We start from the raw sequence: 14,877 nt of genomic DNA, 5'->3' as shown, positions 1-14,877 counted from the left end.
TTAGGATCTTTGACCCTCCTTGGTCTGGAGCTATTTTTCACAAAGCTAAGTTCTCCAGTGACTTTCTGGTGTGTTGCTGTGTAATAGGATCCAGTGAACTTTTTAGTTTAGTTTAGTTTAGTTTTTCACACTCTATTGAAATACTTCATTTAAAACTGACTAGGCAGATTAAGAGATGCATTTATTCAGTCTTCGTCCCCCACCTACTTGTGCAGCTCTATTGCATTTCAAACCTCTAAATCTCTTTTAACTTGATTGAGATGGAAATGGTAACAGGCCTTGAGCTGTCAATCAGTAAAGGAAACAAAGATTCATATGCTGTGGCCTAGAAATTGAAGCTTTGGAAAGTAAGTTCCATATGCAAGTTACTTTATGAACATGCTTTAATGTCATCCTCTTACTAACAGCATCCACAAACCAACATAATGTAATGATGGAAAATATTTTATCTCAGCTTATTGTGAACCCTGCAGGAGAAAACCGCATTAAAGCTGATACTGATGAGGATTTATGGTTCATATGTGCAAATCAATGAAGTGGAAAGGCTGGTATGAGAAGTGAGATCCTTAATGATTAAATTGTTTTAAAGCCTAAAGTAATTTAACCTATAGTTTCCTTATTGTGTGATCTGTGTAATTGTTCCATAATATTAATTTTTAGGGCAATGATGGATGTTGATGCTCCTTAAATTTGTAGGTGACGATTGATACATATGTCAATAAAATAGTTTCCTAATTACGGAGTTAAATTGACAGTTCTTTGTAGTGTTGTTTATTGTGTCCAGCCTTAAAATGGTGTTTTAAAAAATTTTTCAAAGTTCAAAATTAACCATTTTGACATTAGCTCATTTGTGTTTATGAAGATAGAAAAGGTACATTTTTAAAATTAAACACATTTTAAATTTTAATTGACATTTCTTAATTTTAAAAATTGAATAAAACCTGAAAAGAAATCAAAACGAGATATTCTTTCTCTCATTTCTTTGATAAGACATTAAGGCAACGATTTGTCTTTCAGATTTGGAATGTTAAAAATTTGAGCTTGTATTGTCACTTAGTTGACGGAATTTTGCATTTGACATTGACCCAGGCAACACTACTGTTCGAATGCACAACTCAGAATGGCATTTTGTTCTTTCCTGCACCCTCTGTCCTATGCCCAACCCTTTCCTAGTTCAATTCTCACCTTCCTACCTGACTGCCTTCCCCGCTATCACAAACAGTCATCACCAGTCACTTATAGTAGGAATGGCAAATGAATGACTGATCACAAAAAGGCTGATAGGATGTTTGGAGATTCTAGACTGTCTTGATTTCAGAGTTAACTATATTGCTTTATGGAGATATCACCCTCCCAAGGGCCAGTCTGCCAACATCTCTGTGCACATAGTGCATTATAAGAGATCCTATTAGATGCTGTGGGAAGCACTCCACATCCTAATGTCTTACTGTGCTCATACATTAGTTGGTGGTACAGCACTCTCATGTTTAGTACCAAATGCAATTTCTATCATATTTAGAGGCCAGGATTTATGATTTTCATGACTGTACTAAGGGCAAGTGAGTTATCTAGTGAATATGATTTAATAGGGGAAGAAGACCCTTAAGCTTTCTGTAGAATATCGGTTGTCAAAACTAATTTTTTGAAGTAATTTTATTGAGTACCTTTTACCAACCTCAGTCTAACTTTTGGTTGGTTTGTTTATTTATGTATTTTTTAAAAACGTACTGGGGGTTGAATTTAGGACTTCGTGCATGCTAGGCATGCACTGTACCACTGAGCTGTACCCCCCCCAAAAAAACTAATTTGTAACTAATCACTAAAAGGAGATGTAATTTTACTGTCTATTTCAGTATGGAAGGAAATCTGTTACCTACCATGATACTGAAATGAAGCTGCTTTTTGTCATTATGTTTGTGAGATTCAGAGAAAACCTCTTTCCAGCAGATAAGTATAATTCAGACCTATGCTGTCCAAAATGTTAACTACTAGGCACATGCAAACATAGTGAATATTATTAAATAAAAGGAAAGAAAACCCTCCTCTGTGGTTTTAGACTTCAAGATGACAATTGCATATAACTCTGCATTAATTAAATTTAACTCTCATATAGTGTATATGTGTGTGTATTTGGTTTTATTAACAGACCATCTTATAAAGTCAAGAAGTCTTTTGTGTTACTGGTGGTAAGAAGTAGAATTAGCACCCATGTAGTCTATATTATGTCAGGTTTTATATATGTATAGCTGTTAATTTTTCAAATGGCATGATTTCAACTGTGACATAGGTGGGGTCTCTTAATGGAAGCCATATTATATTTGGCATCCTAGTGTAAGTCCAGTTTTAATCTAAGACCTAAAACCTAAAAGCCAACAACAGTTGCAAAAATGAATATACTGCATTTGAAAACAACAAATGTAGTGTGTTTCTAACAAATGCTTTATGCAGTAATAGCCTGCCCCCCGTCCTTCCTTCCCTCCAAATATGCAGTTCATGTACTGATTCTAGGATCCAGAGTTTTATTCAAGTCAAAAATTAAACTGAAACTTTTCGAGTAACGTTTCATTCATAACTTATATCTCTGCCAGCACTAAAGGGCAAGATCCCTCTCTAGTAGCTCTGGAATGGCCACCTGTAGGAGGAGGTCGTGAGGACTCTGGAGCTCAGTAAGGAAGGATGCAGGAAGCAGCATCACCATTGGTAACGTCAGCTTTCGCACAAGGAGGTTAGAATGAGGGCTTCTCTGGTGCTTGGCTGTCATCTTTGCTTTTGGAGAACAACTAACCAAGGTGCTACAGAAAGACAGATCCTTTCTATGACGTTTTAGAGAAAAGTGAAGCCACTGAATTAACATTACCACAGGTAAAGTCTTCCTTTTATTTCAAGGCTTATTTTTATTATGACTGAGTGTAACCTCATAGCATCCCTACATTTTAGCAGGTCTTGTTTTAACCACTTTTACTTCACAAGAGCAAAGATGAGAAGCCACTTCAAGTCCATGCTTTCCTCACGGAGGTCTGAATGCACCTGCCAGTGGCAACCAGGTGAGTAAGTGTAAAACTTTTTTTTTTCTTAAGTATATCATTGGAATTTCTGAAAAGTAATTTTCTCCTGCAAAGGCTAAAATGGGAACTTTCAAACTTGTTTCTTAAATTTTATAGAATTGGTCTAGAGCAGCATTGTACAATAGAAGTATGTAAGCCAAATATGTAATTTTAAATTTTCTAGTAGCCACATTACTAATGTAAAAAGGAACTGATAAAGTTAATATATTTTATTTAACCCAACATATCCAATACATTTTTTATCAAATGGAATTATAAGAGCATTATCTTACGGGAGAAAACTTCAGCTCTAATAGCCTCTAAAATTACCTGTCTTGGAGAAAAAATTAAAAGGTATAAAAATATGATTTCTGATTGGATATCTGTAAGTGTATAACAATTAATCGTATTTAACTATACACAATCCAAGTCAAATAAACAAATCCTAACATTACAGCCTTGCTCTTTGATATGGATATGAGGTTTCTTCCCACAATTATTGGATTCAAGATTTCTCTCCCAGAGTTCATGTATCAACAGAAAATTACAAGAAGACATGGTAAGAGTGGGTCTGTTTCTCATCTCTCTCTGGATCATTCAGGTCTAACCATGGACTTTTTATTAACTTCAAACTGAAACCAATGCTTAGAATAACTAAATATAATATAATACATAGAACAAAGTAGGAAATCAGCACAGCAGTTTTGTTCTGTTCAGTATGTATTTTGATATGATACATGCGGAAGAAAGTGCAAAGAACATGGTTTTTGTAACCTAACTGTCCTGTGTTCTAATCCTCACTCTGCCGTGGACAAGTAGCAAACTCTATGAGCCTGTTTGCTTACTAGTAAATTAAAATTGTAACTCAGAGCCTTCTAGAGCTCAAATGATGAAGAACATGAGAAGCCACTTGCTAGTTCTTTGTGTCTCACAAGCACTCAATAATTGGTGACTTGACACAGAAAATCTTTCCAGGCTAATCTTCCAAAATTAAATCAAAACTTGGATCAATTCTACATAGTTCATCTAGGAAGTATTTCCATGAAATGATGAAAAAATATTTTTAAAAGATCCTGAAAACCAACTTCTCTTGATTTGCCTTGAAATGGAAGTAGAATGCTTCAGATACATAGCTATCGAGCCTCCTCCATCGGAAGTGTGTGCACAATACTTTGGAAATGTAAAAGGCATACACTTCTAATAGCATGTTACCTTCATTTTTTCACATGGACAAGTGAAAAGCATATTTCTAAAAAACAAGATGAAATGTCTACACAACAATTCTGTAGGTAGTGTTCTATACTCCAAAAGAGACCATGAACTGTTTCAACTACCAAGTCCCAAAGGAGATGCCAAGTAATTGGCTAGACTGGCTCCCATTCTCCTGTCCTTTCAGTTCTCCTCCCATGTCCTCCCCTTCAAAGGAAATACTGGCCCCTGTCTCTTTAGGGAGACAAAGAAAAGGATATCCATCCCTTGATTTGATTTCTTTCTTTATTCAGTTTTTAAAATTAACAAAATCTTGTTTATCATCTCCATAAATATAAATTAATTTTAAAAGATCAGTATTAACCTAGATCCAATAAACAACACTATACAGAACTTTTACTTTAGCATCCTAAAGGGGATAGAAAATGGGCCATGGGAAGGATTCGTTTCAAATACAAATAGATAGGAAAGGGGTGTTTTCATATTCTATTTAACTGATCTTGAAGGATGAATTGCTGTTGAGGAAAGCATTTTAGGCAAAATATACAGTCTGAGTAAGTACCTGGAGATAGATAGCAGCAACATGTCCAGGGAATGGAAAGTAGGACAATCCAGGGACTGAGAGAGCCTGGTGAGAGAGACAGGTTGTTAGTGGGAAATGCGATGGGAAAGTAGGATCGGATAAAGTACCCTGAGACCAGTCCAGTCTACAGATCATAGGTTGTATGTGGTCTCTAGGTGGAAAACTGCTATGTGATGGTTTTCAAAAATAGGAAAAATATTTTCAGATAACATTATTACCAACAGTTACTGGGTAATTTCAAAATAAAAATAGACATGATTAGGCAAAATATTACTTTGATTCAGATATGAAATGATAACAATAAAGTTGCCTATCCCAAAGTTCTGGACTATTGAGTGCACTTAAAACTTGTGTGTCCAGTGGGAGAAAACTGAATGACCTACAGAGGCATTAGCCTTTCAGAGTCTGTTGAGAGCTGATTTCACATATGCTGATGCTTCAATCTGAGTGAAGCTGCTTCCAAGCACATGCATCGGCAGAATTCTTTTCCTCACAAGGATATTGATACAGACAGCGACATCCTGAGCAAGCTATTCTTTCCCAGGGAATGAGTGCCACGAGGCTTTCAGAAGCACTGCGCTAAGTCCTTTAAGTCTAGCAGTGGCTGGGAAAAGCTAGAATTTCTCGTATTATTTACTTGGAGTCTATTAGAATCCAAGGATCAGAAGACCTCTGCTCCAGTCTGCTCGGGCTGCGCTAACAGAATCCAGTAGACTGGGGGACTTGAACAACAGCCATTTATCTCTCCAGTTCTGGAGACTTGAATTCTGAGGTTGGTTCTTGGTGAGGGCCCTCTTCTTGCCACACCCTTCCATGGCAGGGAGAGGGAACTCTTGTCTCTTCACCCCTTTATAAGAACATTAATCTCAACATGGGCTCCACTCTCATGACCAAATACAACCCTAACTACCTCCCTCAGGCCCCACCTCAAATACTGTCACTTGGGGGATTATGGTTTCAACATACGAATTTGGAGAGGACACATTCAGTCCACAGCAGCCTCCTAGAGACCATATAGTTTAATTGATAAGAATTATATTTCTAATAAATAAATTCAATATAGTCTTTTTTTCAACACATGGCTTACAACGGAAATATTTTAACAACAGAAGCTGAGACCTTAACAGATAACTGTATTTGTTTTGGGTTATACCAACTGATAGTTAACAATAGAGCTGGGAATAGGACCCCAGTCTCCTGAGTCACAAAAATCTTGGAAAATTTGTTAGAAGTAATACCTGTGTTTACAGCCTAACTGAACAGTATTTGGGGGCAAGCGCACTTACCTTAAACCAGTACACACACCTCAGGACACACAATCCTTATGGAGATTTGTTTCCATGTATGATACTCCTCCTCTTTCTAGCTCTTAAGTAACCGTAATTATATTTCATTTTCTTAATTTAAATGGTTGAATTTTCTGTTTTTAAAATGATTTTTCATTTAATACCACCATTTATTTTTACTATGTTCCTAATCTTTATTGAATGATTTCCCATCTAAAATTTTTTAAATATCATGTTAATAGTAAATATTTAGTGCCTATAATATGACCAGGCACTGCCCCTAAATGCTTTCACTTCATTAACTCCCCTAATATTTACTCCCATCTTTTGAGATAGGTACTTCTCCTAGACATATTTTACAGAAGATGATACTGAATCTTAGAATGGTTATACACTTTTCTCAACAGAACAAAGCCAGAGGTGGTAGAGCTGGACCCAAACCCTGCTGGGTGTCAATCTAGGCTACACTTTACTACATTTTTGGTATTATAGGTAAACAGTGATGTGTACATATCCATTGTCACAGAAGTTGTGTGCAACCAGTTAGCCAAATGCCATTGATAGGTAATCAAAAAGTTTATCTAGATAAGAAAAATACAGGCAGGCCAGAATGCTACTATGGTTATTTGACAGGAAACACTTGCTTTCCAAGTATAGTCTTTAATTTCAGCTCATAAGTAAGGTAAAATTATGATACAAAGTTATTTTTTTCTTAGAGAAAAGTAATCCTAATTTGGAAATTAATAGTACATTTTTTTGTGACAGAAGTCTCAAAGATGTAATGCTACTGTAAGCATTAAGAACATCACTTGGAAACTGATTGGGAAGAGACAACACAGACTTCCCTCTCTAACATCTTTTGTCCAATAGCGTGCAGCTTTGACAGTCAGCCCACTTCAGTCAGAGAACTGTCATTGTTTTAAAAAAAAAGGTTCCTTTTTACATTAAAAAACAAAACAAAACAAAACAAAAAAAACCTGTTTTCTAACTGAACCTGATCCACTTAGTTCCACACTGGGGCTAAACTGAAAAATCATTCCTCTGCATGTATTCTGTTAGCTGAAAAATCACAAACTCCTTTTACCATTCTGTCTATGACATAGTTCCCAAATCCTCTTTGACTCCCCTACTGTACACTAGAAAGGCTCAAAATTGTTCATTTCTCTCAGTAAAAATAGTTTCCAGAGCAGTTCTCAGTTGTCTAGATTTCTGCATAATACAGTGTGTGGGGAGGTCCTGATTTTTCTTGATGTGTGACTGCTTCACTTTTGTTAATACAATATAAGCTAAGTTTGTAGTAGCTGTATTAGCAACTGTCATGCTGCAGACTCAAGATATCCTCAGATCTTTATTCTATGAACTCTTACAATAAAGCTTTGTTTCCCTTCTCCTATATTAATTTTTTTAACCTTAACTCACAACTTTTAAGTTGATCTTCATTGGTTTAATTCCATCATTCTACCTTCTCCAAAAATATTTGCCTCCCAATTTTTCTTGTATTCTATGGCTTTAACTAGCCCTCCTGAGAATGCATACTTTGTAAAATTTTATGAATGCAATAACTATATTTTATTTTTTGGTGAAAATATTGGATAGAATTAAGGTCCACCTTTTATAGATAATACCTGAAGAGAATTTTTAAAAATGATTCACAGGATTTTAGTGTTCATTTCTGGAGCTAAAAAGTTGCATGAGATATTGTAAAGAAGCCCTCATATCTGATGCAGTTTCCCTCATCTGTGAGCCAGTAGTTAAAGACGTCCAAGGAAACTCATATAGCTCAAATGAGACACTGCCCATATTTTATTTCATGAAAAATAAAAATTACATTAATAAAGTTTCTTCCCTTTTTTATTTTGCCAAGATTTATATTTCTTTTTAAACTCTGAAGACAGTGTTCAAAGTTGTATTAACATTAAACAGAATGCAAGATTAAAGGACATTCTTACTAAAAACAGAATAATCAGTTACTTAGATTTTGCTTAATTCAATTCAATTATTGAGCAGTTCTTAATGTAGCAAAATAATGACTGCCAACCCCGCTCCCCAAAAGTAGCATATGTGAATCAAATACAGAGTAAAAGAAATAATTTCATTAATGTTAATAAAAAATGAACTTCATTGGAAATATGTGGATCCCCTATAAGTAACTGCATGAAAGAGATTTCCCTCTGCTCCAAAACAAGTTCCTTTTAAAATTAAAGTCCTACCTAAGAGCTGAGCTTATTATAATTTTTCTTCTTCTCCTTCTTCTCCTCCTTCTCCTCCTCCTCCTCCTCCACCTCCTCCACCTCCTCCTCCTCCTCCTCCTCCTCCTCCTCCTCCTCCTCCTCCTCCTCCTCCTCCTCCTCCTCCTCCTCCTCCTCCTCCTCCTTCTTCTTCTTCTTCTTCTTCTTCTTCTTCTTCTTCTTCTTCTTCTTCTTCTTTTGGTATTACACAAGTGGTTGAAATCTCACAAAGAATCTAATATCAATGAATTGTTCAAAGCCAATTTTGTTTTCTTTCTTTTTGGTAACTTGAAAAATACTCGTTGAACTATTTGGTAGAATAGCAGTATATATTTTGTTATATTTGAACGTGATTAATAAATTGTCCGTTCATGACATTTTGTGATCTCCGACAGCAAACTGTGAACATAGGAACGTGTATAACTGTTCTGACTTTACAACAAAGGTCCTTTGGGGCATCTGCTGTTGGGAACTGAGCAATGACGTAATCCGCTAAGGTCCTGAGGATTCCTTTCTATCAGACAGACGTCTTCCAAGGCGGCGGGCGCCACCCTGCTAGAGGTAGTGCGTCAGCTTTGTTCCACAAAAATGACATTAAAAAAATAAATCCAGTGAAGGGTAAAAAATTTTTACGGTAAAGCAAGTTCTTAAGAAGAGATCGGATCATTGCCTGGCATTTACCGTATCTGCTAGAAACCTCTCGCAGTCAGGCTGAAACCTGGCTCTCCCCAGTACCGGAGGGCCTCATTCGCGGTGGCAGACAGGTAGAAGAGTGAGGTGGGCACTACTTCACACTCACGCGCACATACTACTGTTAAAAAAGAGTTACAAGTCTTCTGCTTTATTCCCTACATCTGCAGCAGTTTGTGATATGGATTAACTGATTGCCAACTTGTAAAACAAAAAAGGCCCTGTCCTTACCAGGGGACGGTTGGATGATCTATTTGCCAGTATCAATATTTGGATGGAAAGCTTAAAATATGTTGTTTTTCCAAGAGTTAGACTTTAAAGGAGGGAGGGCACCACTGATGAAATATTAGCAACAAACCAGTTAACCACTAACTTCTTTCTTGTAGTCGTCGAGTCTCTTTTAAGTTTACAAGAGAAGCGAAACTTCATTCTCTTTGCTCCGGATAGAGACTCCTCCACATCTGCGCCCTTAACCAGAGTCGTCCCCAGTCGTCGGCGACTTTGCCTACTGCCTTGAGGTCAAATCAGGCGGCATTTGGAGACTCAGCCCTCGCCCCAGAGGCCCGCCAGAGCGGTGCCCAGCGGCTCCCCCGGGCCGGTGGCCGGGAGGGTGGTCCTCCCCCGCCCCCCACCGCCCCCGCCCTCCGCCCCGAGGTGCGCACCAGGTGGCAACCCACTGGTGGAAGGGGGCGCTCCGAATGGCCTCCGGAAGTTTGCTCGGCTCCGGCTCCCAGGCGAACTCCGGCGTGGGGTCGACCGCGGCCGTGGTGGCGCAGGGGCGCGGGCTCTGCGGCGCGGGTTGGCGCGGCGGGGGCGCCGCCCGCAGCCCCAGATCCTGCCAGCACCCCAGCGAGGGGTGCCCCACGAGCTCGGCTCTCCTTCCGCGAGCCACGGAGAGCTTTGCGTTCCGCAACTCATCTCTGGCACTTTGCAAGTTAAAGCTCACTTATCAAAATTCACAGCAGGCATTTACGTTGCTGAGGGCGGGCAGGGCAGGTTGGAAAGGAGAAGTGGGTGACTATTAATCTTGACCTTTCTTTAAAGCTCTTTAATGATTTTTCGAATGAAGGGGTTGGCGCTGTCCTCCCTCCGTCCCCTTTTCTTCGGAATAATCCTTGCTGTAATAAGCGGGTTTGTATTTTTCTTCTTTCGGTTGCATTCATAAAGCACCACGGCAAAAAGGTGCTTTTTTTCCAGCTTCTTACGGAGAGGTGCGTTCTAAGCGCACAGCCTCGCCGCCAAACCCTGCTTTCCTGTCCCGAGGTAAAGGGTAATCTTCGGCGAGGGAGGGGCACAGTATTTGGGGGTCTAAAGGGAGGAGAATTTGCTTCTCTCCGTTTGGAACTGCTTTGATTATGTCTATTGGCCTTACCCTGGTCGGGTTTGTTCAACGACCATGAATTTTACACGTATACTATGTAATTCCAGTCCAAAGGAGAAACATCCGTCGTGTCATTTTGCCTCTATCTGTACTGAGATGTTAAGGAAGTCTTTCCCTACAACGCGAAAACTCAAGGCGTAAGTGCGTTTGCACAGCATCATCTTGACAATAAGAAGTTCTTTCTTTTAAGATGTATCTAATAAATCAGCAGGAAAATGTATCGAAAATATATTAGCTAGAAGTTTAAACAGTTCATATCTCAAATAAGAGTGGAAGACATGTTATAGGTAAACGAATAAAATTTGCTAGTGGAATCTGGATTTATGAATTGGATACAGTTTAGCTTAATTATGCACTATATAAAAAGTGCATAATTAAGTGCATGATCTTCTCTGTGTCATAGAAGAGGTCTAACTTTAATGGTCTTTTATTTTATTACATTCAGAACGTCTTGAAACAATGAGGACAGCCATAAAGAGAAATGCAGGTGATTGGATTATCGCGGTTATGATTATTTAATATTTGTAATAATACATTTCTATGGTAAATGTAAACAGTGGCATGTTAGATAAGTCAAAATATTTGCAAGTGGGGAAAATGGTTGTAGATTTTCACATTTAAATTGGATCCTTTACGAGAACAGAAGTTAAATCCATTTCTCTCGTTAAAAAAAGGGCAACTGAAAAACTACTACTGAAACAAGCTGAAACTCAAAAATAAGGTCTTAGAAGAATCATGTGAGTTTCTAAAATACCGAAATATTTAGTATGCTCGAAATCACAAGAAAATTTAATCTATGATATTTGAGAGCTTCATTAACAGCACACTTGAAAGACTGACAAGACTGATTACAATTCAGGTCATTTTTTTTAATTAAAATACAGAAGCTTCGAAAATATGACGAAGTTCTATATTACTCTGTAAGTGTGTTTTCTGGAGTAGATGATGCTGAATTGGGACATATATTTTAAAGAAAATCTTAAAATGTTTCTCTGTGTGTGTAGATATTTTTTATGTTGATGAAGTCCTCCTGAGCTGCTCCGATGCAGAATGTATTTCGGTATCTGTTATGTCTGTAGAGCTGTGGGAAGGCTGGAGACGAAACCAGGGGAGGAAAACAGCAGCCAGTGGAGCACACACCAAACATGAAGCCACTTGGCTTCAGGCCATCAGACATGACAGTCAACTATTTTAGTACTTTTTCATGAGGGTTTTCTCTCCACCCAGCTTCCCCTCCCCTCTCCAGACCCTTGCTTTTCTACATTTGTCATAGTTCATCTGATTCAGCATGCATTTTTCCTAGCTTTACTTACTGAGATGCCTTAAACTCTTGCCGCAAAAAGAAAGTGCTAAGATGAAAATTCTTGCAATCCTATCTTGATAGTCCCACTAGGACTATATAAGTGTGACATTTCTTTCAATTAGTTGATAAAGGAACCAGAGTGCTCTATGCGTTGCTTCAGTTGCTGCTTTGATGTATGTACTCAAAGTATTTTTCATTTCCCAAAATATATTCTCCGAGGCGGGGGGGGGGCATCAAAAGCAGCTTTCAGACCACGAGAATTTTTTAAAACGTAAAGTAAGCCAAGCTGACAGCCAATCCCTTATCTGAACTTGGCTTAATCTGAATTTACCTTTGTGTGTGTCTGTATGTGGGGGCGGGGGTGTCAAATAAGTCATTTCAGTGGACTTTTCAACTAGTTTTAATTTATTCAGTTATTCTAATCCTAGACTCTAAATGGAACTAAATAAAGAAAACTTTAAAAAACACCTCCAAATCACTGTGTTTGGGGAGTTGGCCCCTAACAACAAGCAACAACCACAAACTGGTTGCAGGAATGTTCAATGTAACGTCAAACCGGAATGTCAGAGTCACTTCACAAAATATCCTTTCCACTGTGTTAGCATCAGTGGTGCCAGAGGAATGAGAAAACAGTGTCTCCAGGAGACTGAGACTTGAACCTGCAATACTTGTTAACCCTCAGCCTTCAGCTTTCTGGACTCTGCACATTCCTTCCTGACTCACTGTGCCTCAGTCCCATCAAAGAGCTGTGAAGAAGCATCAGGAGCTCAGGGAGCTGAAAGTGCCGGCATCCTAGGATGTCCTAAATTTTGTTAGGATTTAAAAGAAATTGACAGCGGCTTCTCATCTCCATCCCTCTCCTACCCTGACTCTCACCCCACTCCCACCACCTCCAGCAAGCGCTCTCGGCCAGGTAGATTCCTTGACTAACATGAAAGATGGGGAGCTGAATCCTGGATTTAGAACCCAGGTTCCTGGTATGGAAAGTGATGAACAATACTCTCACAGGCAAAACAGAAAGGTGGAGCAAAGAAGGGAACAGCAGCCTAAGGGTGATGGGCTGAGTGTGAGGAGATAAAACCCCAATTAGAACCTGGTTTAGTAAACTAGGTCTCTCTTGCCAGCCATCGTTCCTCAGGGCACTGGCCCCGGGGGCTCTAGCCATGCCCACTGGTTGGATTTGGGGAGGGCTGGGATAATGAACGTGGATTGGGAGTAGGTTTTTAAAGCCTGACGAAAAAAGCCATGCCTGTTCTGGATAGAGTAGCCAAAAGTATTTATCAAAGTGCTATGGTCAGTTTCCAAGATTATCCTCAAAGCATCAGGCAGAAAATGCCCAGGTAGATCTCAGGGAAGGTGAGACAGCCTCCGATCCAATTAGCCTCCAATTTCTTCTCCCTTCATGCGGCTTCCAGAAATCCTTTAAATAGTATTGTTTTAATTAATATTATTTTAAATTTATTGTTAATGCTCCAAAGGTTAGAGTTGTGTCGTTAGCATAAACTCCATCATAACCTCTCAGAATCCATTTAATGCAGCTCTTGGCAACCAGAGACCCAGCTTCTTGCCAAAAACTGCAGATTAAGCATTCGTTATGGGAGTTTGCCATTAGCTGTTCCCTCTGTTATGGGCACATGTGGTTACATGTCCCCATACATACAGGTGTAATAGATTTGCATTTCCAAGAGGCTCCAGGGATATTAAGTGGGGTTGGTGACACCTTGCACCCATCCCTCCAACCACTACCATCAAAAGTGGGGTTGAGGTGTGGGGTGACAACGGGTTTACCAGGCAGCTGTCGACCTTGGCTCCCCTGTAGTTTCCTCTGCGAGCCGGACCATTATTGGTTTACAAGTACTCTAGAGCTTGCATCATATGTCTTTCATTTAGAAGACACCGAGTTTTTTTTTTTTCTTCAGGGAATTTAGGGCTCTTAAGACGCATATTTATAAACACGCTGACAGAGCTCTACGACATAACCAAGTTTATAGCTCGGAGTTGTTTGTATATTTCCTCAAGTCAGCAAGGCGTTGTTCTCGCTGCTGTGAATTTTTGAAAAGCCTATTAAACGACCATTTCTCTTATCCTCCCCGTGTCTGTTAGAGAAAGTCAGGCTTTCAGAGTATCTGAAGGTAAGGTACTGAAGGGGAAGGGAGAGAATCAAAAATGATCAACCTACAGGGGAGTGAGTGGGTAACTGGACATCCAACGTTCCCGTAGGGGCGGCCCAGGAACAGCTAGAAAGTGCTCAGGAAGCGCACTGCTTGCTCCTCTGTCTTAAACATGGACAGGATGTCCTAGGGTACCCTCCCGCCTGCTTCTCCTAGGCCTCCCCCCCCACCTCCCTCCACCCAATTCCGAGGATACCACGCTTAGAGTTCGCGCACCTTGATGCAGTCTGGCATTCCCTCCGGGCGCGGTCCCTGAAAGATTTTCTTTGACCGCGCCCCTTTGAGATTTAACAATTAGTGGCTGGTACCGGCTGCACAGCTCGGGAGATAGTAACAATGACACAACAACAGCTGTATCATTCATGAATAGTGTCAACTCGCCAGAACCTGAGTGCGCGCTCAAGGCCACGCTACGCGCGGCGCGACGTGAACTGAGCTGTGCGGATCCCCGGGAGAAGCGTCTCGGGAGAACCGGGGCTGCAGTTCCCGGCAGTCCGCTCGGGTTCCGCTCAGCCGGATCTGGGTTGAGGGCTGGCTCCGCTCCTAGGGCAGTACTACGGAGCAGCTCCGAGATGCGCAGCGCTCCCAGATTGTTCCTCCCCGGCGGCGGCCCCGGCTGGCCTCGAAGAGGGTCTCCCAGTAAGTCCTAGGTCAGCCAAGACCCTGAAGAAAGTGGAAATTTCCGAGCCCACCCGGAAGCTCGCCGGAGCTGGGCTTGGCCTCTCCACCCCAGAGTGGGGTCTGCCCGGCGCGCCCAAGGCCCCAGGGTGGCTGCCTGGCCTGGGAAGACGGAACAGGCGCTGCGAGAGCCTGTGCGGGAAAGGCTGTCGAGCAGAGGCCGCCCTTGGAAGACGCAATCCTTAGTCGCCAACCTGTGGGAGTGTTCACCAGATTTCCAGTTTAAAAGGCCTGTTGCAAATGGCGGCCTTTTCTTGCCCAGACTCTGAACGCTTTTTCCCTCGTCCTCCGCGGGCTCTTCGGA

The 14,877-nt window shown here is 40.5% G+C and overlaps 1 protein-coding gene across 3 annotated transcripts in view; it reads left to right on the top strand.

Annotated features, from left to right (window-relative positions):
- The window catches only part of LRRIQ1 (leucine rich repeats and IQ motif containing 1), a 178,788-nt gene extending 170,026 nt beyond the window's left edge, over positions 1-8,762 (top strand). The window contains exons 27-28 of one of the 3 annotated variants that reach the window (XR_012078573.1): positions 2,941-3,044; positions 8,746-8,762. Coding sequence is in view for 2 of the 3 variants with exons in the window: in XM_072973309.1 (XP_072829410.1) it covers positions 1,854-1,882 (29 nt within the window). In the remaining variant the exon portion in view is untranslated. Of the gene's footprint in view, positions 1-1,853; positions 1,945-2,588; positions 2,854-2,940; positions 3,045-8,745 lie in introns of those variants that run through there. The other 2 variants (XM_072973310.1, XM_072973309.1) reach the window with 2 other exon arrangements.
- Positions 8,763-14,877: the final 6,115 nt, after the last annotated feature.

The sequence above is a fragment of the Vicugna pacos genome, chromosome 12, assembly GCF_048564905.1.
Source record: "Vicugna pacos chromosome 12, VicPac4, whole genome shotgun sequence".
Classification (NCBI taxonomy): Eukaryota; Metazoa; Chordata; class Mammalia; order Artiodactyla; family Camelidae; genus Vicugna; species Vicugna pacos.
The sequence above is the reverse complement of the archived record's forward strand: the minus strand, read 5'-3'. Positions and strand labels throughout refer to the sequence as shown.